This window comes from Ochotona princeps, chromosome 10, assembly GCF_030435755.1.
Source record: "Ochotona princeps isolate mOchPri1 chromosome 10, mOchPri1.hap1, whole genome shotgun sequence".
NCBI classification, from domain to species: Eukaryota; Metazoa; Chordata; class Mammalia; order Lagomorpha; family Ochotonidae; genus Ochotona; species Ochotona princeps.
The window spans coordinates 13,913,655-13,941,280 of record NC_080841.1 but is presented as its reverse complement, the minus strand read 5'-3'; the positions used below and the strand labels follow the sequence as shown (position 1 = coordinate 13,941,280).

Genomic DNA, 27,626 nt, shown 5'->3' with positions numbered 1-27,626 from the left:
CTGCCAGGGTTTGTGTTTCCACCCTGCTCTGCACTCAAAGCCTCCATCTCTGCCTTCCTCTCACCACAGGACACAGCCCAGAGCCTCTACCCCTTTGCACTGCTCCCAAGGGGGCTTGCGACGCAGTGGACTCTGGTTGGTAAATGCCCGCTGCTTCGGCAGCCTCCTCCGCACACCTGCTTTTTAACCAAAGACTGCAACAGCACCAGAGCCCTCGAGTCCAGAGGAGCTGCTCAGTGGAATTAATGACTGAGGTTTTTACTAAGGGAAAATTCCTATTGCTGGCAGGGAGTTCAAGACTGTGGGCCTGCTGGTGCTAAGTAGAAATGCAATTAGTCTGCTGCTTGGGTGTTAGGGGCCAAGGTAGATCCCATTAGAGAATGCAGAGGGTTCTATTTCCTATTAAAACCATTTGTCCGAAGGCTGCCTGCAACAAGCTGTTTCCCATCCACTTCCCTGTGAGCTCCACTGCCACCTCCACAGGTTTGAATATTCTTACTAAACCATTAGGAGGGAAGGCAGTCACAACACGACTCAGTTACCTGTAGTATGAAATTCACTTGCCAACAAGGATGAGAAGCCAACCTTGACATGCTGAGGTGAAACAGTTTGAATCCAGAAGAAAATAAGAATTATTAACTCTTGTATCTTTTAGCTTAGAAAAGAATTTTGAAGCAGGAATTCCAAGTTCAAGAGATGAACTGATCTTCCCAAGGAACGAGTAAGTCACAGAATTGTAGGCCAAAGGGGACTTGAGAGATGCTGTTGTCCAGGCTCACACGGCCATGTGGAGGCCAGGCCCCAGAATGCAGCCGGGCCGACTGCTGAGGCCCTGACCTCTCACAAGGCCTCACCTGTCCTCAGAGTGCCTTGCCAATGGGTCAGAGGGACGCACCGTGTTTGAGTGGTGGAGCCTGGGCCCTGCTTTCCTTCCTGTAACTACTCTGACATGTAGTTATAACTGGCTGGGACAGGGCTGCAGGTGCCTCTCCTCGTGGGCCGTAGGAGGACCTGGGCTCCCGCAGGGCGGCCCCAGCATGAAGCTGCAGGGGAGCCTGTGCACTCTGCAGTAGGACTGGGGAACCACCTCAGGTTCTCTCGCCTGAGGAGCCGAGCAGGCCGGCAGCCATGTAGCTAGTGACATTTTCGCTAGCCTGCTCTTCTACAGCTCTGTCAGGACAGACTCCTGCCTGTGGGGTTAGGGCTGAGACACTGGCTTTCTCTGACTGTGTCCAGTCTTCACAGCCGGGAGAGGCTGCGAAGGCACCAGAAACGCAGAGACTGAACGAATGCCCAGCCCTGAGAGTCTCTTCTTCCCTCATCTCTAGCTTAAACAAATGTCCCTGGTAGAGAAACGGCCAGCAATGGAGGCTGTGCTGGGGCCCTGGCCATGACGTGCGGTTGCAGTCACCTTCTTTCTGAACATTCTCTGTCTAGTCAGCACACGCTTTGTTTGGTGCAGGCGAGAGCGGGAAAAATGCTGCCACAGACCTGCTGCCTCGCCAGCGACTGCATCCAGGTCTCTCTAAACACAGGGTGGGGCACAGACAGAAACTTGGGGAAGGCCAGAAAAGTACCAGACACCCACAGTAGGACAGAGCAAGGCAGGAACTGTCAGATGAGCCTGGCCCAGGAGAGCCAGGGCATGCTTGCGCTGTCTACTGCTGAGCTCAGGCCCTCCTGCTAGGGCTGGGGCAGAGCTGGGGCCAGCATTCTACAGTGCTCTCTGGAATGGCCAAATTGCTATTCACAAAGGAGTGGTCTGGATATTGAAAAATACCAAGTTCGTGAGGACAGAGGGTGTGAAGCTCTGCTGAGTACGAGCATCCCCATTCCCACAGACCACACAAGACCAAGTGACAGATAGCAGCCCCATACAAGTGGGCCACGCCTGTGCTACCCCGCCAGCTGGAGCTTTCTGGGGCACCCAGGAGTATTCAAACCAGCAGTTAAGGATGGGGGGCTGGGGCTGTGGCCACTGACAAGACCAACAGCAGATGACTGGCCAAGCAGCTCAGATCAGGGGATGTGCTGATGCCAACGCCCAGGGCACAACTGGCAACCACAAGCTCTGTATCCACTGCCTTCCGGGCCTTCCAATCACTGTATCTAGGGAGAAATGGCATTTTTCTCTCTGGACAAAGATGAGAACTCAGAGTTTATCCACTGCATAAGAAAAAGTGTGTGAAATTACCTAGGATGCATTATGTTTTCATCAGTTCCTGCCTGTAGAATATAGCACTCCTGAGATTAAAAAGCTTGCAAATCTTGTCACAAGGAAAACTTTGAATAAGCATGAAGCAGCAGTGGTGTTAACACTGGCCTAAGAGTTTCCAGAACCTTCCTCTGATATCTGGAAGGCACACACAGACCTGAGGGAACTTTCTAACTCAATTTCTGGGACTGTGGACTGGGGGAGGGTTCCAATGTTTCCCTAATATCTTTTACTTTTTCCTGAGAAAGAAGTTGCTATCCTTTCTTCCCCTGTATCCAAGACGTGCTGGAATCCACTAGGAAACTCCTTGTGGTCATTTCCTCTTCCTAGAATGAAGAAAATGCTGAGTGGGAGGGTCGAGCCTTCCATGAAGACCAAGTATATGGTGCTCCCATGAAATCCAATGGTCCAAGGCTAAGAGTAGCTTTTGTCAGAAAACAGGTGGAGATGGAAGCGAGAATTTTGCATGCTGTAAACATGGGGCTTTGTCAGAGCTCCTATTCTGAAATTGGGGTTTTGAACTACAGCTTTGGGCTTTAACAGCACTTGACATTTCCAAGGCTGCGGGGTGTGTGTGGGGAACTGCAATACTACTCTCAGGTAAGCAGTAAACAAGCGGAGGTAGTATATGTTGAGAGACTAGGTCACTCTAAGCACCAAAGATCACTGGCAACCCTAAAAGATGAGGACTTAAATGGCCTGCACACTGACTATGATTCAAGGGATACAACTCTTAGAAAAGGCAAAGATGTCACGTATTAATAATGGACTATCATCAAGAATGAATGGATTAATTTTGTGCTGAACTGATGGTGTATTCTGTCCAGCTCTGGGCATATTCTAAAAGGGGAGCTTGGCCAAGATGTGACAGGCATGACAGTGTGGCCATGCTGTGAGGGCCGTGACAATGAAGAGCTCCCAAGGGCAGATCCAGACAACAGAGAGAGCCACAGGCAGACTTCTGCTCCCGTTAGGAGAAACCAGTGGCTATTCAAGTTGCTCAACCTTCAGGTAACTGGTGCCCAGCCCCTAGCAGCTGACTGACCACAGGGGTCCCTGGGACACAACAATAGAAAATTGAACCAAAGGCTTCTGGGCCTCTCCACTCTAAAATTCCATGATCCTCATACTGGGTTGAAACTATTCCATTTCTAGGAAGCTGTCATTGTTCCTCTTAGCTTCCAAGGAAGCAAACACCTCTCTCCTAAACCCAATCACTAGAAGTAATAAAATTCACAACCATTCTCAGCCCAGCATTAGCTGTCTTCTTTGTCACAATGTTCCTAGTGTCATCAGCTACCCTACTTTCACAGGCTTATCTTCCCAGCCCACTCCACTCTAGTCCACCTGCGGCAGTGTGCCCTCCCTGCCCTTCGTGCCTCTTCGCAGTGACTTCATTTATCACTCAGGGAAGCTGCCAGAGTGAATGGGAAAAGGCGGCCAAAGGGAGGCAAGGTGGGAGTGGGGACTCAGAGTCCAGGTTTCTTATAAATAAAATAATTTTGTTGGGGGAAATGAGAACAGTGGGCTGACACTTGGGCTGTGGTCTGGGATTTTGGGGACAGGGGCTGGTGGTGCCACCCAGACACCAGTATGGTGATCTTCTAGTCTCCACCTTAACGCTTTCCCGTAATAGCTCCAAACAACTGAGGTCCGGTGCTCTGTTTTGGCTTCTCCACCAGGGGGTCGGGGGAAGGCAGAAGAGGCAGGAGAAAGAGTAACAGGAAATAAAAGAAAGGAAGTGGCGAAGGGGTTAAGACTGGCTTGGGATATTACTTGGTTGTAGACAGAAAAACATCAGCCAGTTCCTGAGAGGTGAGGAATAGAGCCTCAATGCAGAGCCACCATGACCTTGGACTCAGCACACACAGCCTTAGGGCGCATCCTGTTGCTTCTCCTTGCACCCCAGACAGCATCCTGGCCTGGCCACCACAGGACTCACCTGCATAAGAGGCCACTGGGTTGTGCAGAAGCCCTAAGTGTTTGGACCAAATCCAGTGTGAACCACAGCAGCTGAGCAGCAAGAAGCTGGGGTCCACAGCTGGCTGGAGGTCCTCCCCCAAGGCCTTCTCCAGATGGCTCACATGATCACAAGCATGCTTCAATTCAAACTCATACAACTGCAAGTGAGGGCGTGGGAGGAGCAGGGTATTCCGAGTGCGGAGAATGTACAGTGCAGAGGAGGTGACCCAAGCAGGTCTTTCCACCAAAACATTCACTTCTTTTGGCTGGAAGGTGATGGCTGGAAGTAAGGGGCCTGGGCCGCCAAGGCAATCCCATCTTTCTGTCGCTGGGCCCGTGTCTATTTCGAGAGTTTGCTGATGACTCTAATGAGGGCACCGTTTTCGTCTTTCAGCCTCTGGTTGTCGGATTTCAGTTCTGTTAACACCTGCAGGGGGCGCAGGGAAAGGTGTTAGAGCCTGGTAGGACAGTCTCCTCTCCCCGCCCTGACCAGGCCAGGCCAGGCCAGGCCCTGGGAGCCTGTGTCACAACTGTCCTCACCCTGCTCCCGGTGATGATAGAGACCCTGAATCTCCGTACTTACCGAGTCTGTTTACATTTAGGGAACTTTACCACCTCATCTTTTGATCTGGTATACCCTATTTCTTGGTATGTGAGCTTCATACTGTACTCTGTGTACCTTTTCATTTTATTGAATCAGTAACTATTTTTAATGGTTCCTGTCTTTGGACTCACCTCTAGTCCAGAGAAATTGGGAAGGTAGCCAAAGATGGCTGGTGAAGACGTGGGAAGGAATTCAGGGACAGAGGGTAGAGTCAAATACAGGAGTCAAAGGAGGACACTGAATCACGTCCCATCAAAAAAGGAATGCCAGCCAGTGGTACAGAACTCAGCTGCCCTGCCCTGTGCCCGGATGACTGAAGGGTCCTTCTCCTGATTATTTCTTCAGTGGAAATAATCCACCCAAATTATCCTTGGGCATATGACACATATCCACTTTCAACCACCAAACCAAGGACCTTGCAGACAGGGTCACTGAGCTGCGAAGCACAAGGAACACTTGACTTATTCAGTTCTGCCCAAAGCTCCCTGACAAGCTTTCTCAGCAGTTCTGGGGGATGGTGTTATAATGCTAGGAAACAGAAGCTTACAGGGGAAATGGAAGGAGTGGAAATTCAATTCTATCAGTTCTGTCATCTTGGAACACACAGTGTTGTCCAACTTGTTAAGAAGGGAAAAATAATACCTTCAAGCTCTAGCCTGGACATTTATGTTTTTAATTATGTGATCAGATATTCAGGAAAAATCCCAATGACATGTTGATAAGGGTACAGTTTATGTGTGGGCCTGCTGGTAGCAAAAGAGAGGTTTAGGTTAGTGGGTAAGTCAATTTTTACCAGGAAGACTACAGAAATCTATGATCAATACGGATGCCCTTTGATTGATTGGCCATTTAAACCGGCAGGAGCCTTGTAGCAGGCAAGGCCTCCAAAAAGGAGTGGTCTGGACTTAGAGGTTACGATGGTTTGGTACTGGCTCTGGCTAAGGCGACCTAACTGTACCTTAAGGAATATGATTTTTGTTTCCTCAATCTCTCAAGGAAGATGCATGCTGTATTATGCAAGTATACATGTGTGCTTGCATCAGATATGCAAATAATTTGTATCAAAGGAAGATATAACAGATTATAAAACGTGGAAGGTACCATACCAGAGGATCTCATTGTGACCTATGAGTCTGTATGACATGGTTGCCATCCTTAGTAATCCAAATGAGGCAAAGTATAATTTTATAATTAGTCCAAGGCACCAAGCTATCAAATGGCAACTCTAACACTGAGCCCAGGCGTGCCCAAGTCCACAGTTCATTTGCATGACAAGTGAGGTGGTGTGGAGTGGGGAATTAAATGAGAAATTAAATTCTAGGATTGCCCTTGTGACCAACAGCCTGTATTAATTTATGCAAATCGCTCAACTTCTCTGTGTACTTCTTTCTGCAGCTAGTAAGAACACCAGTCCCTGGCCTCTCCCCTCTCAGGGCAGAGACCAGGTGTGGCCTGTGGGAGCAGTCTGACCTGGCACCGTGCTTTCCTCCTTCCACCGCTGAAAGGCAAGCCAGAGAGCCACACATGTGCCCCAGGGAGCTCGGATCCAGACAGCATCTTGACCAAGCTCTAGGGCTTTGACCTTGTCTCTCCTACCTTCAGCTCACTCATGGCACTCTGGCTGTGTGCTTGTATGCCTCCAGCCTGCCAGCCTTGCCAACCAGAAGTGAGGCTTGTAGATGCATTTCCTGAGATTTTCAGAAAAGGCCAACCGAGGTGGCATCCTGATGCTTCACTTTCACATCTGCTTTCTGATGTCCTGTGCTAGGTATCAGTGTATCTTGGAGAGCCACATCCCCACAATAGGAATCCACAGGCGGGAAGAAGCTACATCAGGCAAAGGGTTACATTTCACTGCTCTGCAGCTCATCAAATCATAGCTGGGCTGTGTTTTCCTATAAATGTACAAGTAATCTGTTGAGCTTTGGTGATTCATTTCCACATTGAGAACTTAATTTCTTGGTAAAAAAAAAATACTGGAAGGCAGTTTTGCAGCTGCAATAAGCTACTACAGACATCTGAAGGGAGTGTCACAAGTGCAAGAAATGGAATGTAGAAATCAAGGCGGGGAAGCCTCATAGAACTCTCTTTCAAAAGACAGAGGAGGAAATGAATGATGTGATCTGATGTATCTTTGGAGTGAAAGGAGGGTTAAATAAGAACATATGTGAAAGCATGACACAGGTATGAGGTTTGATAGAGTTTTATCATTTCCACTCTCTGCATTTCAGCTTCTAAATTTCCAGTGCATCCACAGTTTAATGTCAGGTTACTTTAGATACATAACATGAAGCATACTTTTTTTTTTTTTCAAATATTACTGCTTACAGCTGTTGATGAGGAATGTGTTAAAGACAAGGTTGGGGACTGGCACTGTGGCACAGAGAGTGAAAGTGGGTACTGAGAGAGACCCAGAGGAAGCTCCTGGCTCCTGACGTTGGACCATCCCAGCTCTGGCTGGGATTCTGGGGAGTGAACCAGTGGATGGAATATTTCTCTCCCTCTGCCTCTGCAACTCTGCCTTTCAAATAAATCAACAAATCTTAAAACAAAAGAAAGAAAAAGAAGATGAGGCCATTGGAACCCTTTAGCCACTTTGCTTCCAGCTACCGTGGGAGTGTGGAGGGCACTTCCTTATGCTTGGTTACTAAGGGGCTTGCACTACAGGCTGAGATAAAATGGCATCTCCAAGGGACTGTTAAGAGAAAAAAGGCTGGGCAAAATCTCTTAACCATGGGCCAGTTTGGCTGAGTTATCTCATCTTTCCTTCTGGCAGAGGTCAGCAAGCTTTTCCTGTACAGGGTTAGCCAGTACACATCTTGTGGTTTGCAGGCTATAGTCTCCATGGAGAGTACTGCATTTGGCCATCATGGCACAAAGGCACCCTGAGACGTAATGACAACAGGCAGCAGATTAACATGGCTCATTTGTATACAGCTTTACTTTCAGATGACACTGACACTAGAAATCCCTATCATTTTCCTGTACTTTCAGACACTCCTCTGATTTCTGTTTGACTACGTGTATGGCTCACGGCTGAACTGGTGGGCCACAGTCTGCTGACCTAGACTACGGGAGATCAAGCACCGGCAATGGGAAAAGCTTGGGATGGTTAAGTGGCTCTCTGCAAGATGACCTTGGCCAAGGAGGTCTGAGTGCAGAGAAGCTTCCTCCACCTCAGCTGCAATGTGGGCAGTGCCCTGTAGCTGCTCAGTAGAGCCACCTCTATGTGTAACAGATGGCTGGCCCTCAGTGCCAAACGTGTGGATAGTTTACGTCTTTCACAGGGAAAGAGTTTGGACTCTGGAGACAGACATATTGGTTTTGGTTTTAGCACTCAACTGGCTGGGTAATCTTGGGCAAGTTGTTTAACTTGTGACTCAGTTTTAATGGCCATTCTAGGAAATGCATGAGAAACCTTAACACACAGCACTCACTCAGCATAGGCTTTAATGAATGACAGCTGTTATCACGATTAGTAAGATCTAATTTTGTCTCTATCTTCTACTGTCTTGCAACAAACAAGGCAACTAGAAATAATTGGGACTTCTGGGAGGGTCTCTCGTTCATCCATGTCGAATTTTCCAGGCATCTTGGTGCTCATCTGAAAGTGCAGGCTTGGCTGGACCAGGGGCTGCTCACAGCCAGGCTGTGGCAGCACTTTCCTTTCAATTTGCTTTCTGCCTGTGGCAGCTTCTGCAGCTGGGCATTAGCTCAGTCCTATGGTAATTTGGGTGCTTCAGTTCTAGTGGATATTAGTTGTCAGCTACTGACCCTCAAGGCAAAAGCAAATAGGAGACAAGAACAGGCCCTGGTCAGGCCTAATTAGATTGCTGCTGAAAATTAAAAACTCATTTCAGAACAGTGGTGACCCCATCACACTACCATGGGACAGAGAGCAAGTTGTCTGTGAGCCTGTCTCAGATCCACAGTCAGGAAAAGGTTCCAGTTTGGCAAACACATTCTCTTTCTTTTTTTTCGAGGGGAAGGGAGTTTCAGTTGAAAATAAACCTGTTCCCTGCTCCACAGCCGCCATCTCCTCTGCAAAGCTAGACCTGTTAGGGAAGGCCTGGTCATGTAAGGACCTCATTTATACAGGCTGCAGGCTGCCTCGCAGCCCACGCACACAGAGGCAGGGGAGGGACACATCCCTTGAGTCCAGAGACTTGTGACAGGGATGTGAGAAATGCCTCCCCAGCAGGGAAGAGACTACAAGGCTTGCAGGAGACAAAATGCTTATCTAATTCTGTTCCAAGGTGGGATGGAGACTGTTTTTTGCTAGAAAGCCTGGATCAGAATACCTCCAATCTCTAGTTCCAGTCCTTTCTAACCAATAATATCGTCACATACAGGGACTGAGGTCTTCCTGGAGTCCAAAGGACTATGGTTTCCAATTCTGGCTATGCCAAAATAACCAAAAAGAGGGTTTTGAAAAAAAAAATGCTGATGCTTGGATCTCAATCCAGACCACTGATTGTCTCTGGGAGGGTCCAAGCACTGGTATATATTGAAAGCGTTTGGTGTTTCCAACAGGAGCCACGACTGGGAGCTCCTGCTCCTTGTGCCATCTCATGCCCAACCATAAGTGGCAGTTCAGGCTCAATCCCAATCACATAAGAGGAGTTGCTCTTGGCAGGGAAAGGTCTACCTGTGTGGCAATGACTCCACAACACCAATGTGTGTATACACACACATGTATGTGCACCTTATGTGCATACTTCCTGGAGCCCCATGAACAAATTTACATGTAGTCCCCACAGGTCAAGAAGGTAACATGATGATCTTACCCAAAGTGCTCCCAGGTGAGTCTCCCCACCGCCTCCCCTGATCTAGGCTGTCATGTCCCCGCCAATGGTTTCAGTCCTGGCTCCTTGCATCCCAGAGGACCTGCATGCAGAGGCTCTGAGGACGGCGTGAGCTCAAGAAGAATGAACCTGCCTGGAGCAGAGGAGGAGGGAAGTGAGGTGGAGAGGAGGGGCAAGAGCTAGAGTTCCTGGGTGTCCGAGGACTCGATGGACTCGGAGAGTCTGGCCACCACTCGGGTCAGGGCCCTGTTCTCAGCCTGCAGTTGCTCGTTCATCTGCTTCAAGGTCTGAATCTGTTTTAGCTGGTGGAGGTTCTGTAGAGTGAGACATGGAGGGGACAGACAGACGGGACAGAGGGAGACAAAGACCAGAAGAGAAAAAAGTAGGACAAAGAGATCACATGACTTTGTTTTTGTTTTTAGTTTGCATGCAAGAAAGGAAATGACGAAGGCAGGAGCAATGACAGCAAATGGTGAGGGTACTGGGGCAAAGCAGCAAGGAGGGGAGAGCTGTGCTTGCGGTTCTTGGCCAAGGTCTAAGTGTGTGGAAGGTCAGCCATATGAACACAGCCAACCAGGCTCTCAAAAAGCACATCAGGATGGCTTTTGAGGACAGTCCCCCATGTGGCTTGGGCCTCCAGAGCCTGGTGCAGAAGTAGCCCCCAAGTGGTGTTTGTCCCCATCCTTCAGGTTGCAGCTGAAGACCCAGTGTAGTGTATTCCCAGACCTGGTTGCTGTCCTTCAAACTTTCCCTGCTTCTCACCTCTTCCTTCTACCTGTGCCTTGCCTCTTTGTGCTTCATTTCTGGGTATTCTCTCACCTCATTTACTTTTATTTTTAAAAGTAAAACACGCAAAATATGATTTCCACATTTTCTGTATGTGGCATGTGATTATATACATTACTGAACTCCCAATGAGCTGTGCTCTCTGTTTCAGTTCATGCAGAGCCTGGGGGCTGCTTAGAGATACATTTGCCAACAGATGCACACTCGAAGGTGGACAGGCCACTAAAGTCCAAGAATGGAGTGGTGACCAGCATGCTTGTCAGCCCTTATTATCAGCCCTTACTAATACTTACTATTGTATTGCAATTGACACAAAGGACCAATCAACTTCTAGCAGTCTTCCTAATGGCCCATATTACAGCAGGAATTCATCACAGGTTTGTCAGCACTGCTATCCAACCTTCCCAGGTGGTCAGCTGCGCTGATCTGAAACCAAGACCAGCAGCTCTTTGGGAAGAGGGAACTGATTCTGTTATGCAAATGGTTTCAAAGATGAAGATGGACTCTCCTGGGAATTATAATGACTGCAGAAAGGGTGCCAGGTATCAGAGAAAAGTTTCTTATGCCCACATAATGAGGACAGATTTGAAAGATGAGGGCATTTATAGCTCTTCGGGAGCGAAGAAACAAGAAAATCAAGCGTGAAGGGAGTGGGTGAGAGACAGTGAGAAGGAAAATCCGGCAGAGACAAGCTGCTGAACATTCCTCCCCAAGCAAGGGAGAATGGTCATCTGGCAGTAAAGCGAGGGCAGCCCCTGGAGGGTCAGACTGGGCAATCCCCTTTATCTTCTGTAAGCAAACTGGCCATGGAGAGGACGGAGGAGGGAGATGATGGTGCAGGTTTAATGAGACAGGCAAGAACCAAATTTAAGAGCCAGTGTAAAGTTCCTGGTTCTCATTACTCTTAAATGTTGATACTGGACTAACATTCTTAGCACAGTAACGATCACTGAATAAAGCAGTCCTTGTCTCCCAGGGAATAGTGTTAAAGACATGAGCAGTAGCCTAGTGGATAAAGTCATCACCTTGCATGTGCCGGGATTCCATATGGGCGCCGGTTATAATCCTGAAGGCCCAGCTTCCCATCCCATCCAGCTCCCTGCTTGTGGCCTGGAAAAGCAGTTGAGGATGGTCCAAGGTCTTGGGATCATGCACCTGTGAGGGAGACCCTGGAAGAAGCTCCTGGCTCCTGGCTTCGGTTTGGCACAGCTCTGGCCATTGCGGCCGCTTGGAGAGTAAATCAGTGGACGGAAGATCTTTCTCTCTGTCTCTTCTCCTCTCTATATATCTGACTTGCCAATAAAAATAAAACAAAACTTTAAAAAAAGACATGAATTATGAAAGTAACTCAATCTAATGCATGAGTACGAGCAGACCAAATTTGAAAGGTATCAACAGGACAGAGGGGACAGGACACTATCAGGTGAAATATTCTATAGAAAGTAGTATTGAACTTCAGGCATGGCAAGAAAGTGGACAGGAGAGCAGGGTACAGCACACTGTGGGAGACAGCAGGGCTCAGGAGCAGGGTTGGTTGGTGGTATTTCTTTTTTTTTTAAATTTATTTTTATTGGAAAGTCAGATACACAGAGAGGAGGAGAGACAGAGAGGAAGATCGTCTGTCTGATGGTTTACTCTCCAAGCGGCCACCATGGCTGCAGCTGAGCCAATCTGAAGCCAGGAGCCAGAAACTTCTTCCTCCAGGTCTTCCATGTGAGTGCAGGGTTCCAAGCAGGGCCGCCGGGATTAGAACCAGCAACCATATGGGAGCCCAGCACTTTCAAGGCAAGGACTTTAACCAATATGCTATTGCGCTGGGGCCCGGTTGGTGGTGTTTCTAAAGGAAGCAAAAAAAAAAAAAAAAAAACAAGGACTAATCGGAAGGAGATGGGCTGCTGGGTTCCTCACATGCAACGACCTGGGAAAGGAAGGAGAGAAGGTCTGGCAAGGAGGCTAGTGCTGAACGGAGGATGCAGTAGGAAAAAAAAATAGGCCTGATGTGGGCATATCCCAAGTTCAAGTGCAGGCCCAGCGCAGCTCACATAGACATGCACACCTGTTGGAAGCTGGCACATAACCCACTCCAATCCAGGGTCTGGGTGGAGTTTCTCCTGGGGAGAATTCATAAATACTTACCTTTCCTAGCAGGGGCTAGAATGGCACAACCCATTTTACAGCTACAGAGATCCTCATGCGCCTGGATGAGCCCCTCATGGGTCCCTTTCACCTGACCTTTGGACTTTGCTAGCGATGGAACATTAGACACTAAGCTCACTCTCTGTCTTCCTTGAGGATCTATCCTATCTTCAAGGGTTCACTGGAGGTTAATCCCCAAACTTCTCCCTATTCATTGCTGCAAGGAAGTTGAGACTCTTTATAAACAGAACATGCAAAAAGCATGGAGACCAACTTGTCCCAAGCCCTACTGGGTTCTAAATTCGGCCAGATGGTTGGTCACCAACGCACAGGGACTGGGACCATCAGTCATTCTGGAGACACTGGCCTCTGCATGAAGAGGTGGAGAGCGAAATGAGCATTTTCTTAGCCTCCTTTGGTGCCAGTTACCCAAATCTGCTAATGTTTCTGCTTGTGTGCCTGTGTAACTGAAGGTTCATATCTGGGAGGCACACGTGCTCCTCCCATTAGGCCTCTTGTAGGAGCCAGTAGCAGGATGATCTGCACACCTGGAACAATCAGTATTTAGGAGTCTCAGAGCACAAGCTCCACATGGGGGCATTTCTTCTCCATTTGATTTTGTAATTGGTAATGGGGAATAGCAACTGGTCATATGCATGGATTTTTTTTCACTAAAAAAAAAAAAAAAATCTGTTTCAAAACAGCTTGTCTACTGGTTTAGGGGCTAAAGTGACCATGACCTTAGCTCTACTTGGTAATTAAAACAACTGATTTTGAAGTTGCTGATAAACAGCTGATGGTCAGGAGAGTGAAGACTTTTATGTGTTAGAAACTGCTGAGAAAAGAACTTATGACCTGGCTTGGGAAAGCACAGCCTGGTGGTGTGAGAGAGACAGAAACATGCCCACAGGACTGACCACAGCTACAACCACTGGAGGGACTTCTGTGCTCTTCAGTTTAGAACTGGAATAAAACGACAAGGGTCGGGCCCAGTGGCGTGGCCTAGCAGCTAAAGTCCTCGCCTTGAAAGCCCCGGGATCCCATATGGCCGCCGGTTCTAATCCCGGCAGCTCCACTTCCCATCCAGCTCCCTGCTTGTGGCCTGGGAAAGCAGTCGAGGACGGCCCAATGCATTGGGACACTGCACCCGCTTGGGAGACCTGGAAGAGGTTCCAGGTTCCCGGCTTCGGATTGGAGCGCATCGGCCCGTTGTGGCTCACTTGGGGAGTGAATCATCAGACGGAAGATCTTCCTCTCTGTCTCTCCTCCTCTGTGTATATCTGGCTGTAATAAAATGAATAAATCTTTAAAAAAAAAATGACAAGGGTCTGCAGTTTCCCCACATTTGCCACCTCCTGCATGGATGTGACCCAGAGTTCTGTGACAGGTGGGTGCAGGCTCCTTTGGGTTCCTGGGAACTCACTGGGAGGCACTGGCTTTGGCCTCATCTCCCTGTTTTTGATTAGTTGTTAAGACACCTCTCAATAAGCATCACAGACAGCTGTGGCCCAGCAGTCTCCAGATGGTAAAACTCAGGGGGTTTCAAATTGCAGGAGTCCCCGCACAACACAACCAGGGACTATGTAAATGCTGTCATCACGGACTGTTTAGCTCTATAAACACACAGCCCTAAGAGGGAGAGTAGAAGCCAGAAGACAGATTCAGTAGTGTGAGGTCACCCTGATAATCTCAGGAGAATCAACCCTTTGTTACTTTCACTTCTTGCTACTCTGAGTCAAGGCAGAAGAATCACAGTGTTTGAGACATAAGCAGATGTTGCTTGAAATTCTGTGAATGTGACCAGGGATTGTGAGTAGAGAATGCAAGGACTTGATGTTTCTCCTTCAGGAATTAGTATAATCTGGTAGAATCTGAAAATGCTTCACACTCCTCCCTCCCCTTGGTAAATAATCAACCTTTTTAGGCCATGGGAATAATCACGTCTGTGCCAACGGGCCCCAACTGCACATGAGGGATACTTGCTCCCAGAAAGAGATGTGGTGGCTCTGGTACTGATAATGCCCCCAGGAAAGTGTTTAGCATTAGAGCCAGGAAAGTGAGGTCCCTGAAGAAGCAACACTGAGCAGGAGCTGTGGCTGCAGTGAGAAGAAGCCCCCAAAGCAGCCCCCACAACCACCCTGAGAGCCCTGTTGTCGCTGCAGCCCCAACCCCCTCCCATGCAGTGACATGCCTCCTTGGGGTAGACTGCGAGGAAGGTGGCTGCCTCCTGAAGTGGCTAATGAGGACAATCACTGTACAGCACCGTACAGGGTGGGGGGAAGGAGAGTAGTGAGGCCTGAGGGTTCTGGTAGCATGAGCTCATGCCGGTGGGAGACTGCCGAACACTCCGGATATTGCAGAGGAAATGGAAATACTGCAGGAAATCAATATGTGAATACATTTTTATGCTGCTGCAGAATGACTCAATCTGTACTCCTTTCAGCCAAGGGCTGGGAGAGGGAGGCGTCCAGGGAGAAGCCACTGCCTGGCAAATGGTCAGAGTTCAGTTCAGGCTTTGTCTACAGCCTGCCTCAAGAATCCCCTAAACCAAAGGCAGCATTTGTTCCCAGCAACTTTTGAGACAGCTGTAGCAGATGCTGCAGGAGCCGAGAGAGCCTGAGATGGCTCAGGAAAGTGGCTGCTCATCTCCTCTTCACGCATCACCCCTTCCTGAGGGCACTAAATTTGTAGCAAACATTAAATGGGGGAAGGCCTATATTCAAATGTCCATTCTGGGCATACATTCAGACAGCAAGTATTGCAAAAGAAAGAAAACCAGACCATACCTTCATCTCTTCTTCCATTTCCGACATCTTCCGCTCCAAGGCTCGCCTCTCCTGTTTAGAGACAATGAGACTGTCAGAGGCAGTGGGAACGCTGCCTTCCGGCTTCCTGGCCAACAGGTGTGTGACACTGACAGAGGCCAACAGGCCTGGGAGACAAAAGCCTATCTGATTCTGCCATTCCTGGAGTGGAGCTCCTTCGTGGAGCAGCCACTCACCTAAGCTTCCAAGTGGGTCAGAAGTTGCTGAAGAAGCCATCTGCTTCTCAGTGGATAGATGGCACTTGGCGTTCTCTGTAGGTTGAAGAATTCATGGAATTTCAGATGACTCCAATGACCAGACGTTTGCTTTGTTAACCAACAGGCATCCCTGTCTTCACTAGTGCTCCCTAAGTTTCTAGGAAAGTGCTTCTCTTCCAACGGGGAGCAGATGGTTAGGAGACAGTGTGGGCTACAAAGAAATATTCAACTCATAATTTCTCTCCATTTCTTTCTCCCAGCCGCTAATTTAAGCACAACCCAATGAGGAGTTTTTGATTAGATGAGATACCAAGGAGGTTTGGTTACAGGCCAAGGAAATAAAATATAAAACGTAGCTGCTTTCCAAATTAAACAGACAGTAAGAGCAGAGATGGGAACAAATAATATCCCTGGAGTCAAGACAAGGCTAGGGTTCATCAATAAATCTCACTGAGTTTTTCCAATTCAAGAAGGTCAAATCCTAGAATAATACTCAGGGAGAAGCCAGGAAGGCAGCCACTGAGCTGGACGTGCCCTGCCTAGGGCAGAGGGAGCCCAGGCTCTGCCAGCCCACACTGCAGTCCTGAGCCCTTGGCCATGGTGAGGGGAAGGGAGCTGTTTCTAGACCTCGCAATGAACCAAGATACAACATGGCTGTGTGCATGTGGGCAGTGACCCGTCGGGGAGCCTTGAGTATGTGGAAAGCACTGAGTTTCTGAGGAAGCCAACAGCACTGCTCAGAGTCAGGCAGAAAGAATTCATCATCAGGCAGAGATGGAATGTGGCAGGCCTCCTGCCTCCTTCAGATGAACTTTTTACATTGGCAAGAACAACAAAGGGAGAGAAGAGGTGAAGTGGGGAGAGAAACATGCACATACCCGCTTCTCCATCTCTAGCATTGACGACCGGTCAGAGGTCTTCTCTTGTTTCTGCTGGGGCAAATGGAAGGCAGACAGTTGTTACTGCAGCCGTCTCAGGGCTGGTGGAGAGCCCAGGCTGGTCAGGCTTCGCCCTCACACATCCAGTGGAAGATGATGTGGCTCTGTGCTTTCATCGTGGCTAGGATCCCCAAACATTCAAGAGACTGCTAAACTGAACAGCACTGCCTCACTGCAGCATTCCCACTGGGGACGGGTGGGGGGGCTGTGCTGGTGTTCCCTGAAATTTACAATACCCTCAGATACTCCAAAGTCCAAAGAGTGTACTCAGCACATTCCCCCATGGACCCATTTCACCCCCTTCATTCACGTTACCCATTTTCTTGTAGTGGTATCACTTCTCCCTCTTCTCTAACACCACATCAGCTTTCCTTTAACAGGTTGGGCACCCCGAGCATGATGTCTAAGCCCCATGACACTCTTCAACAATCCCTGTTTGCCAGAATCTTCCTCTCTGGGGAACTGAGACCATCTCCTTTCCAGAGCAGAGGCTTGCACAGTGGGTAGGATTTCGGGGCTTCTTAAGAACCCATCGGCAGCATTTGCCTGGCTTTGAACAGAATACTCCTTTATCTGCTTTATAGCTTTGAGATGAGGTAAGGTTTTACTCGAATAAAAGATTCAGAAATACTTTAGATCCTTTTTGACTTTCAAGGTAAAATTTTCTGAGGTTAGAAAGAGTGAAATATCACAAAGATCCTGAGTCCTTAAACAAGGAAGAAGAAATGCACCGTTCAGTCCCTTCCAGTTTAGCATCATTTTAGCATTATGGAACTGGGAAGAATTTGTGATTATTTGTACAGTTCCATGCACAGATAATATTTAATACATAAATTATGCTGGACCTTTTAGGAAGCTTTATTTTTTTCTCCCCAAACTAACGAATAGCCAGAATCAACAAACTTAGAATTCTGGCTTTTGTCCTGGGCCCCGGCATTCGGCCTTCACACTGCATCTACTGTGGAGCCCAAGGAAAGGAACCTGTAGGAGGGGCTCCCGCACCATATTTGTTGCTCCCAAGTCTTGGTAAGAAACTGTGGTAGCTGGAATGACATTCCTATTTTTAGGGTCTTTAAATACAGTTAGGCTTCTGGTTGTTTCAACTTTTAGGCTCCTAGAGTTAACAGGGTGAGCCTTTTAAGTAAAAGCACTATGCGTGAACGTTTGGTAATTATCTCCACATAGACGTGTGGGGCTGACAGGCTCTCCCTCCTCTGTCCAACCAAACAGCTCCATTTTTGGTAAACAGATTAGCTTTGTCACACCACAGTTTCTTTCCTTTGAATTTCAGTAACTTTGTACTTGGCAAAACTGAGTATATTCTGACACACCCAGAAAAGCATTTGGCTAGAGAGTGAATGCTTTTCCCCAGTGACTGGGAAAGGCAGATCTTCCTTTTCCATGCCCTCTGTTCAGGTCAATGTCAGCAAGCTTGTTGGGTTGCTCACCAGCACAGGTGCTAGAAAAAATGAGAACCCTAAAAGGTCAAGAAATATGCTAACTGTTGAGGAGGGAGTGAGGGCAGGTGAGGTCTTTGCCTGACTCACTAATGGGGTAAAAAGGGACGTGTAGGTTTATTTAGCCCACCCCTCTGCCTTGTGACAGGGTTACAACTTTACGGATTTTCTTTCAGATTTAGAAATCTACTTGTCTACAAAATCCACTTAAGCTCTGTTGCTGCGTACTGCAGTAGGTGTTGGGAATTCCCTGTATGAGCCAGCTTTGACAACTATACCCGGCAGAGGGCATGCTTCTTCCAAACTGACAGAAGAGCTCCTCCATTTGGGGCCCTGCCAAATTCTGCCCTGGGAAGTGTGGGTATGTGTTGGTTGTCCTCCTGGGATCCTATGCAGTTCCGTAGGGGCTGTCTGCCAAGTGCTGGGACCATTTTGCTCATTCCAGGGGGATGGCAGCAAGACTTTCAGAGAGTCTTTGCCCGGCAAAGCCCCACACACAATGCCATAGAACCTCAGCATTTGAGTCTTTGCTTTGGATTACATCATGTTGCCAAAATGACTAGCCACCTCTGGTTTTCATTTCATGTCCTCCCAGTAAAGGGTCATTTAGTTCAGCTTTCAAAATTCTCAGTCCCTAGGCATTCCAGGAGGGCAATAACGCAACAGGTTTCCTGTTACTCAGCAACAGCCAAGACAGTGCTAGTCTCTGCTGTCAGCTCAGGGCTTGTCACTGGGGATGAGGTTTTCACCTCTAGAACTCTCCATGGCATCATCTAATTAATTAAGGAGAAGAACATTCCTTCCTCCTATGCCAAAGGAGGGTGGTGGCTTGGAGAGACAACATAAACTTGTCTGGATTTGCTATAGGATCAAGCAAACCACTCACTTCTGTAGGTCTAACTTGCTACCTGTCCACACTAGGTCTTGAAGGTCATGCTTGTCCCTCTCCAAGAGGTGATGTGCAGGTAAACTAAACTGAGACATGACGAACAAGACAGGAGACACCCTTGAGGTCTAACTTCTTAGGGCTACTTTTCTGCTAAGATGATTAGCAGCATTAATTACCAGCATTTGGATCATCAGGAGCTGTTCACTGAACTATCAGTTTTCAACTTCACATTACACGCTGAATGCTCACATCAGAATCTCAGCAGCTGTGGTCCCCACCCCTGAGGAGGCTGGATCTAGCTCACTTCCTGTCCCTCAGATTCCTGTCCAGTTTGCTGCCTTATTAATCCCTGCCTCCCCATCTTGGTTTTTTCTTCCTCCCCCTTACCTGGGCCATCTTCTCAAGCTTGGATTTTATATCTGCCAGTTCTAGCTGAGCCTCCTGAAGTTTTGTTTTCAGTTTTTGGTTTTCAGTCAGGGCGCTTTCGTAGAGCTGGGGAGTGAAGAGAAGCAGGTCAGCTAGTAGGTGGGGCTCCCAGGGGGCTCTTTGCCCAGGGGACTGCTGCTCTAGCTGGAGCACTGGAGGAGGACAGTCAGGGAGTGGGTCATGCGCTGCCTATGTGTGGCCTGCCTCTGGAAAGCAATGAAGTGTCAGATGCTGACCACAGGAGAAGGGTGATGCTCCAACTTCAATAATGTTCACCTCTGGTGGAAAGTGGTCATTTCTTTTTCTCCTATGGGGGACTCACACTGCTGCAAAGTGTGGCTCCCCACACAAAAGATAATTAATTTTTTGGAAGCAGCCTTGGGTGTTGTTAGTCAAATCCTGGTTAGCAAAACAAACATTTTCTTAACAAAAATATTTTTTTCCCTGGGATCTCAAGTACCTGAAAGGAAGAGTTTTCCCATCTACTTCTGGAGCCAGGTACTTTTCCACAAAAACCAAAGGAAATGAAATATAAAGTGATTCAAATCTTCTCTAAACCTAGATGATGATTATGATGATAATGATATATATATACACATATATAAAAACACATACACATACTTGATTTTTATTACCCCTACAAAATATTTAGTTCATATTCATAAGATCTTTTAAAAAGAATGTGTTTAAAAAACAGCCAAATGATTTTCATGATATTATAATTTTTACTCTTTTAAAAAATTTTTAGTTTCTTAATTTTTCCATATGCCTCTAAATTAAATAACTGCAGGCATACATTTACTGAACGAAACAATATGCAATAGGGTCTTTGTTTAACTGGTAGAGAAGTAAATGAAGAAGGCTGCAAGGAATTCATTGTTACTTAAGTTCTTTTTTATCTGATTCAGAACTACATTCATTTTTTTTTCTTTACATTGGGGAAATGGGTCAAGAGATTTATATGTTATAATGCAAGACCAGGAAGACTGGAAAAAAAAGGCGCTACTTTTTTGTAGTCCCTGTTGCTGTCCTCCTCCACACGGCTGGTCAGGGTGGCCAGACGGGCCTCGCGGGCCTCACGGCGGGCTCTTGCTGATGCTCGGTCGCTGTAAGGATCGCTGGTTGTAGGGTTACTACTACCTCCAGATTCCAACCTGTGGGAGACAGAGGGAGAAGCTGAGCAAGGTAAGGTTACGGGCAGTGTGCTTTCCTAAGAAGCATTTGAGAACGGTGGCCAGAAACAATGCATAGCATCCTTCCTTTGGCTTTCTTAGCCTGCATTTTGGGACCTTTTGGCTAAGCTGCACGTCCTTGGAGAGGCAGGCTGTCATTTGCCAAGAATGGGGTTTACATGAATAATTGGTGGTTTGAACCCAAGAGCTGACTTAAATCTTAGAGCTTTTCAAATTAGTTTGGGGTTGAACAGCTTCCCTCAAGACTGTGCTTTTAAAAGCATGAGCTCCTTGGATCTCATTGGCTCCTAAAAAATGACTACGATGAACTGCTAATGAATCAGAAACATACGGTCTTGGAGTTCGAGCCAGAGGTTGAATGGCAACTAGGTCAATGTACAAATGGTTTGGGCTGTACTACAAGCTTGTTGAAATCAAACACTTCAGCGGTACCACTTACAATGCCCACAGCTGTTTTCCTACCCTCTTATCTACATTCCATGTCAAGACTCATGTCTATGATTGAGATTTCTAAATCTTCTAGCATTTTTGAGCTCTCAGAGTTGCAGGTGGTTTCATTTCCAGCACTGGTATGCTCACTGGTTACCTGTGAAGTGTACGACTATCATCCTGACCTTAACCCAGATTTGAGGTATGAGGCTGCTGTGTACAAATCAGGCCCACAGAGTTCTGCATCCCCCAGTTAGGATGACTGGAAGGGTCACAGCGGCAGAACCTGCATTCCATGTCTTTTCCTATGATTGCTACTGTCAAAGCTGGGGGTGGCAGAGGGGCTGCAGAGAGTAGCAGAAGGGGTAGAGGAATAACAAGCATGACATACAGGCAGAAAGGCAAAGTAATCAACGCCTGTGGAATGGCTACTTCTCTTACGGAGATGCTAAGTCTCATGTTCTTGAAAACATTTTAATTTTTGTTAAGCTTCTTTATTGATTTTCCTGATTCTAAAAGCAATACAAAGCTTGCAAAAAGAAATTCACTAATGTATATGCCAAACTTAGAAACTGATTCCCTTCATAATCCTGTCCAAGAAATAACCTCTGTTGACAGTTCAGTCTTGTTGCATGTCTAACTAATATGTTAAAATACAGTTACTTATAAATAAAATTATATAATATATATTTTGTTTAGCTCTTTCTCCTTCCTCTATGTATCACTATGATTGTGATACTGTACCATGTAAGTAAAAATAAATTTGCTTTGCTAAAAAAAAAAAAGATTGGGGCTGGCTCTGTGGAGCAGCAGCTTCCTGAGGCAGCATCTCAAATGAGCGCTGCTTCCAATTCTGGCTGTTCCCCTTTCAGTCCGGCTCCCTGCTAACAGCCTGGGAAAGCAGCAGAAGATGGCTCAAGGGCTTGGACTCCTGCTCTCATATGGGAGGCAAAAAAGAAGCTCCTGGCTCCTGGCTTTGGACTATCCCAGCTCTGGCAGTTGCAGCCATCTGGGGGGTGAACCAGAGGATGGAAGAGTGCTGTCTTTCCCTATCTTTCTGTGTAATTCTGCTTTTCAAATAAATAAATCATTTTTAAAGAAATAAAAATAAAAATGACTGCACTGCACAATATCCCATTGTGTAGTTATATGATGATATAATCATCCATTGGTAAAACATGCATTGTTTTACATTTCTTTTAGATACTCTGCACAATGCTATAATGAACCATAATGCATTTACTCTGTTACTTTCTTTGATAAATATTACAAGGGTAGCTGCCTGATCACGGGCTTACTATATTTTAAGTGCTAATATGTGTTGCCATATGGCCTTCTAGAATGCTTAATTTTTTCCAACCCAATTGTAGAAATATAAAATCTCATTGAGGTTGACTTTACTATTTTCGGATCTTCACAGAGGCTCCATATCTTTGGATACTTACCTTTGTTCTTGAGCTTCATCCACTGGAGGAATTATCTTTTTCTCATCATTTTTGGGGAACTCCCCATGTAGCAGGGGATTTCAGAATTGTCTGATACTGGTTACAAATATTTTACAAATATTGACTACAATATTTTTTCCACTTCACTTTCCCCCTGTTTTTAGTTTCTTGTATGAGTAAAGACTTAAAATTTTAGAACATTAAATTTGACAATTTTTACCTAGATAATTTCATCCACGGAAAGATCTCTCCTATGTTAAAACAGTAAAACACTCTACTTTTGTGGTAAAACTTTTCTGTTAAAAACAGTAATCCATCTGATGTTTTTTGTTTGTATTTTTTGATTTGGCTTGAGGGTATACATTTTCCCAAATATATAGTCAATTGTCCCAATGATCATTTATTGCATGATTCTGACCCCACTTGGATGAAAGCCACTTCTAAATTATGACTTTGCGGAGGTACAGATAGAGTATTCTATCTAGCTCTCTGTTTTTATTTTATTTTATACTTTTACCTAAAGATTTTATTTATCCATTTGAAAGAGTTACAAGGAGAGCTAAATTTTCCATTTGCCTTTTCACTCCCCAGATGGCTGCAATGTCCAGGGCTAGGCCAGGCTGCAGCCAGAAGCTTCATCTGGATTTTTAATGTGGGTATTAGGAGCCTCAATACTTGGGTACCTTCTGCTTTTTTCCTCAAGTCATTACTAGGGAGCAGGATTAAAGTGGAGCAGCTGAAACATGAACCCGTGCCTACAGAGGATGCCAGTGCTGCAGGCAGCAGCTTTTACATGTTGCATCACAACACTGGCCCCTATTCTTTTTTTTTATTTAAAGATTTATTTATTTTTATTACAAAGTCAGATATACACAGAGGAGGAGAGATAGAGAGGAAGATCTTCCGTCTGATGATTGACTCCCCAAGTGACCGCAAAGGCCGGTGCTGCACCGATCCAAAGCTGGGAACCAGGAACCTCTTCCTGGTCTCCCATGCGGGTACAGGGTCCCAAGGCTTTGGGCCGTCCTCGACTGCTTTCCCAGGCCACAAGTAGGGAGCTGGATGGGAAGTGAAGCACCCAGGACATGAACCGGCACCCATTTGGGAAGATAGGTTCTTTATCCTTATATTCGAGGTAAAAATTATAAAGGATCATTTCCAAACTCTGATATCCTTTTTAAAATTTTCAACAATTACAGAATAGCTTTCAGTTCATCCAAGAAACTATTCCTGAGCACCAACTAGGGACAAGGTGCAGTGTTGGGTCCACCATTAAAGGACAGTATCTAACCTCAATGCCAGTGCGGGCTTACACTCTGCGATGAAGTAGCTTCTTGTCTATGTTCTGAATCCCATATGTCTAACAAGCACCTACTACATTCTGTTGAAATGACTTATCTCTCTACTGGTTTAAAAGTTAACTGCAGATGAAGATAGTTTCTTATTCATGCTGTTTTCCTAGTCTGGTACATTGGTGCTTTAGGAAACAAACCAATGAGCAAAAATAAAAATGGCAAGAGAAGAATCTGGAGCCAGAAACGTGAGTGAAAAACCTGTTCCAAACTTTTGGGCAGAAGATAATAAAATTTTGAATTGTTGTGAAATGAAAAGGAAGGAAGGAATGTGAGAACCATTACTAAATTATTACATAAAGCTAAATTGAATTAGACATGCACTCTTTCACAACTATTAAACATGCATATAAAACAGAGTGAATTCTTACCTAGAAAGTCTTTCATGCTAGAGAAAGGAGACAAAAATAAAAAAGAAAACAGTATTAGCAAAGGACTTACTTTTATCATTTCCACTTACAAACATATTTTCCAAATCAGACATCTCAGCTTCACAGTAGTGGAGGGGACACAATTTATTTATTTTTTTGTTTTTTGTGTTTTTTTTGTTTTTTTTTAAAATTATTTATTATTTAACTTCATTAATTACATTGTATTATGTGACACAGTTACATAGATACTTGGGTTCTCCCCACCCCTCCCCAAACCCTCCCACCATGGTGGATTCCTCCACCTTGTTGCATAACCACAGGAGGGGACACAATTTAATAAATCTGAGTGCACAAAAGGCTACTCAGCTCTAGCTCACAAATGTTTGCCTTCTGTGACTTGCCACATTTGAGGTGGGGACAGACTCTTTTAAAACTGAATGCTAGCAAAATGCAAAAGAAAAAACTGCCACCTACCCCTACAGGCCAACCCATCTTGTGTTCTGGGGTGGCACGCTGAATTTTTGGTAAGACATTTCTCTAAATCTCAATATTTGTTCCATTAATTTCCTCCCCTTTACAAATCGGCAAGCTTTCCCAATCAAATAGTGTAACTTATCAATCTTACAACACAGGCGAGTTCCTGCGTTTCCCCTAGATCTTTAGTGAGAGGAAAGGATTGAAGGGATTTCAGGGAGAGGGTACGTCTGTAGGACACTGGCAAAACATTAAGAAAAGTAAGAAAGCATTCTGAAATCTCAGAAGAAAGGTGCTTCACAGCAGGCTTCATCACTCTGTTTTTTTTCTTTATTGTGGAAGAATTTTATTTATTTTCAAAGACAAAGAAGAGCTTTCCTGGACATGTTATTCTGGGCTGAATTTTTTTTTCTTTTACAATCTGGAATATGCCACTCCATTCTCCTCTGTCCAGTAGTGTTTCCTCTGAGAGTTCAGCTGTGAGTTTGATTGGGTTTCTCTACAGAGAACTTGATATTTTTTCAGGTGCACATTTAAGGATCTTTATGTTCAACTGAAGAGAGTTTGATTATCATATGTTGTGATGAAGATTGCTTTTGATCAGCTTTGTTGGAAGTTCTGTGACCCTCCTGTAATTTGTTTTTCAATTCTTTCTCCAGATTAGGTAAGCTTTCATTTATTATTTTTATTGAATACATCTTTAAACAAGATTTATTTTTTATTGCAAAGTGAGATATACAGAGAGGAGGAGAGAGAGAGAGGAAGATCTTCCATCTGAAGATTCACTCCCCAAGTGGGCGCAGCTGGAGCTGAGCCAAATCGAAGTCAGGAGCTAGGAACTTCCTCCAGGTCTCCCATGCAGGTTCAGGATCCCAATGCTTTGGGCTGTCCTCAACTGCCTTCCCAGGCCACAGGCTGGGAGCTGGATGGGAAATGGGGCTGCTGGGATTAAAACCGGCACCCATATGGGATCCTGGTGCAATCATGGTGAGGAACTTAGCCGCTAGGCCACTGTGCTGGGCCCCTGAATACACCTTTAATCCTAGCTTCTCTTTCTGCAGCTTCTGGTACTCCCATAACTCTTATATTGGTCCTTTTAAACATACCTTTTCTTTTTTCCTTTTTAAATTTTTATTTTATTTTATTTTTACATTTTATTATTATAATTTATGATACAGTTCCATAGGCTCCTGGTATTTCCCTTATCCCAGCCCCAGTTTCCAACCCCCCCCACCTAGTTTCTCTATATAATTACTAACATACAGTTCTTCATATACAGTCACATGTCCATCATTGCGGGCATGGACAATGGCAGACAGCCCAACATCCTATTGTCAAGATAGAGTAAACAGTTTCATTGTAAGTCCATCTTTGTCTGGAAGTAGAAATGCATATTACATTGTATCCTCACATCTGGATATGTTAGTCTCCATTTCACAGCTACTGTATATCCCCTCAAATGAAAAGTCATAATACAAAATCAACAATAGAAAGAAAAATAGAAATTTACAATGCCATGAAGTTAAATAACATGTTACTAGATATGACAGTCTCCATTACACAGTTATTATACATCCCCTTAAATGAAGAGCCACAAAACAAAATCAACATCAGGAAGAAAAAAGAAATTAACAACACCAAGAAGTTAAATAACATGCTACTGAATGACTAATGTGTAGCTGAAGAAATGAAAATCAAGGCTTTATCACTCTAAATGAACTCAACAACAAAGCAGTAGGTCCCGGCTTTATACTGACTTACTTTCCCTGCCATGATAACATCGTCTTTGCTTTATATATATATATAAAAAACTCAGGCAATTAACTTGGTTGATTAGGATATATTTATTTATTTCCTCTTTGAGGAGTTAACTTGATGCAACAATAAAATTCTCAAGGACAGACAAAAGAAGGAAGAAAAGAGACAAGCTCCAGTAATCTATCAAATGAATAACAACTCCTTCAGCTATCGGGAATTACTGAGCAAACTGCTTTGTCACCAGAGACTTGCTAAAAGGCTTTCTCCATGGAACCCCTCTGTAAACCTGGGTTACACTCACAGACTCAACTAGTGTACTCTTCCCAGTGAATGCCAATTCTGGAGATCCTCCTTCTACTGCATCTAGAAGGCCTTCTTATAATGTGTTTATCAGCTATGTCATCATGCTGGCCCTGGGAGAACCATTCTTAACAGTTTGTCCAGGGATGGACTGTCCATCCAAACCCTCTTTGGAAGAGTGAAGTGATCCAGTGAGAATCAAACTGGCCTGCTAGACACCTTCTTTTCTTTGATCTTATTGAATAGTAAGACAATTTTTGCCCAGGCTGACAACTGAGCAACAGAAATTTCAGACAATTAAATCATGACTATTTGTTGACTCTGTTTTTGTTGCAATGAAGGACTTTAAGTGAAAATATCTGTCTTTCTGGGGCTGCAGCAATGGCTCAATTGGTTAATTCTCCATCTGCAAGCACAGTATCCACATATAGGTGCCAGTTTGTATCCCAGCTGCTCCACTTTCCATCCAGCTTCCTAATTATGGCCTGGGAAAGCAGTAGGGGAGGGCCCAAAGCCTTGGGACCCTGCACCCGTGTGGGTGATCAGGAAGAAACTCTTTGCTCCTGGCTTTGGATTGGCTCAGCTCTTGCTGGTGCGGTCACTTGAGCAGTAAACCAGTAAACGGAAGATCTTGTTCTCTATAAATCTGCCTTTCCAACAAAAATAAATTTTTTTAAAAGAAAACATTTGTCTTTCCTTTTTATAAATATCTTATTTGTAAGATTTTGCTGCACCTTCAGTTTTTTTCTTTTTAAAGATTGATTCATTTTTATTGGAAAGTCAGATACAGAGAGGGAGATCTTTTGTCCACTGATTCACTCCCCAAGTGGCAGCAGTGGCTGCAGCTGAGCCTATCTGAAGCCAGGAGCCCAAAGCTTCTTTCGGGTCTCCTACATGGGTGCAGGGTCCCAAGGCTTTGGGCCATTTTCTACTGCCTTCCCAGGTCATAGGCAGGGAGTTGGATGGGAAGCGGGGCCACCAGGATTAGAATTGGTGCAGATAAGCAATCCAGGTGCATGCAAGGCGAGAACGTTAGCCACTAAACTATAGTGCCAGGCTCAACA

At 45.7% G+C, this 27,626-nt stretch overlaps 1 protein-coding gene across 5 annotated transcripts in view; it reads right to left on the bottom strand.

Annotated features, from left to right (window-relative positions):
* Positions 1 to 4,315: 4,315 nt before the first annotated feature.
* PPP1R12B (protein phosphatase 1 regulatory subunit 12B) overlaps positions 4,316 to 27,626 on the bottom strand; it is a 202,674-nt gene continuing 179,363 nt past the window's right edge. For 3 of the 5 annotated variants that reach the window (XM_036495328.2, XM_004578758.3, XM_004578760.3), the window contains 6 exons: positions 24,031 to 24,047; positions 20,247 to 20,394; positions 19,202 to 19,306; positions 16,409 to 16,462; positions 15,295 to 15,345; positions 4,316 to 4,604 (listed from right to left, as the gene is read on the bottom strand). In XM_036495328.2, coding sequence (XP_036351221.2) covers positions 4,518 to 4,604; positions 15,295 to 15,345; positions 16,409 to 16,462; positions 19,202 to 19,306; positions 20,247 to 20,394; positions 24,031 to 24,047 — 462 coding nt within the window. In that variant the 3' untranslated portion in view covers positions 4,316 to 4,517. Of the gene's footprint in view, positions 4,605 to 8,763; positions 9,901 to 15,294; positions 15,346 to 16,408; positions 16,463 to 19,201; positions 19,307 to 20,246; positions 20,395 to 24,030; positions 24,048 to 27,626 lie in introns of those variants that run through there. The other 2 variants (XM_058669012.1, XM_004578757.2) reach the window with 2 other exon arrangements.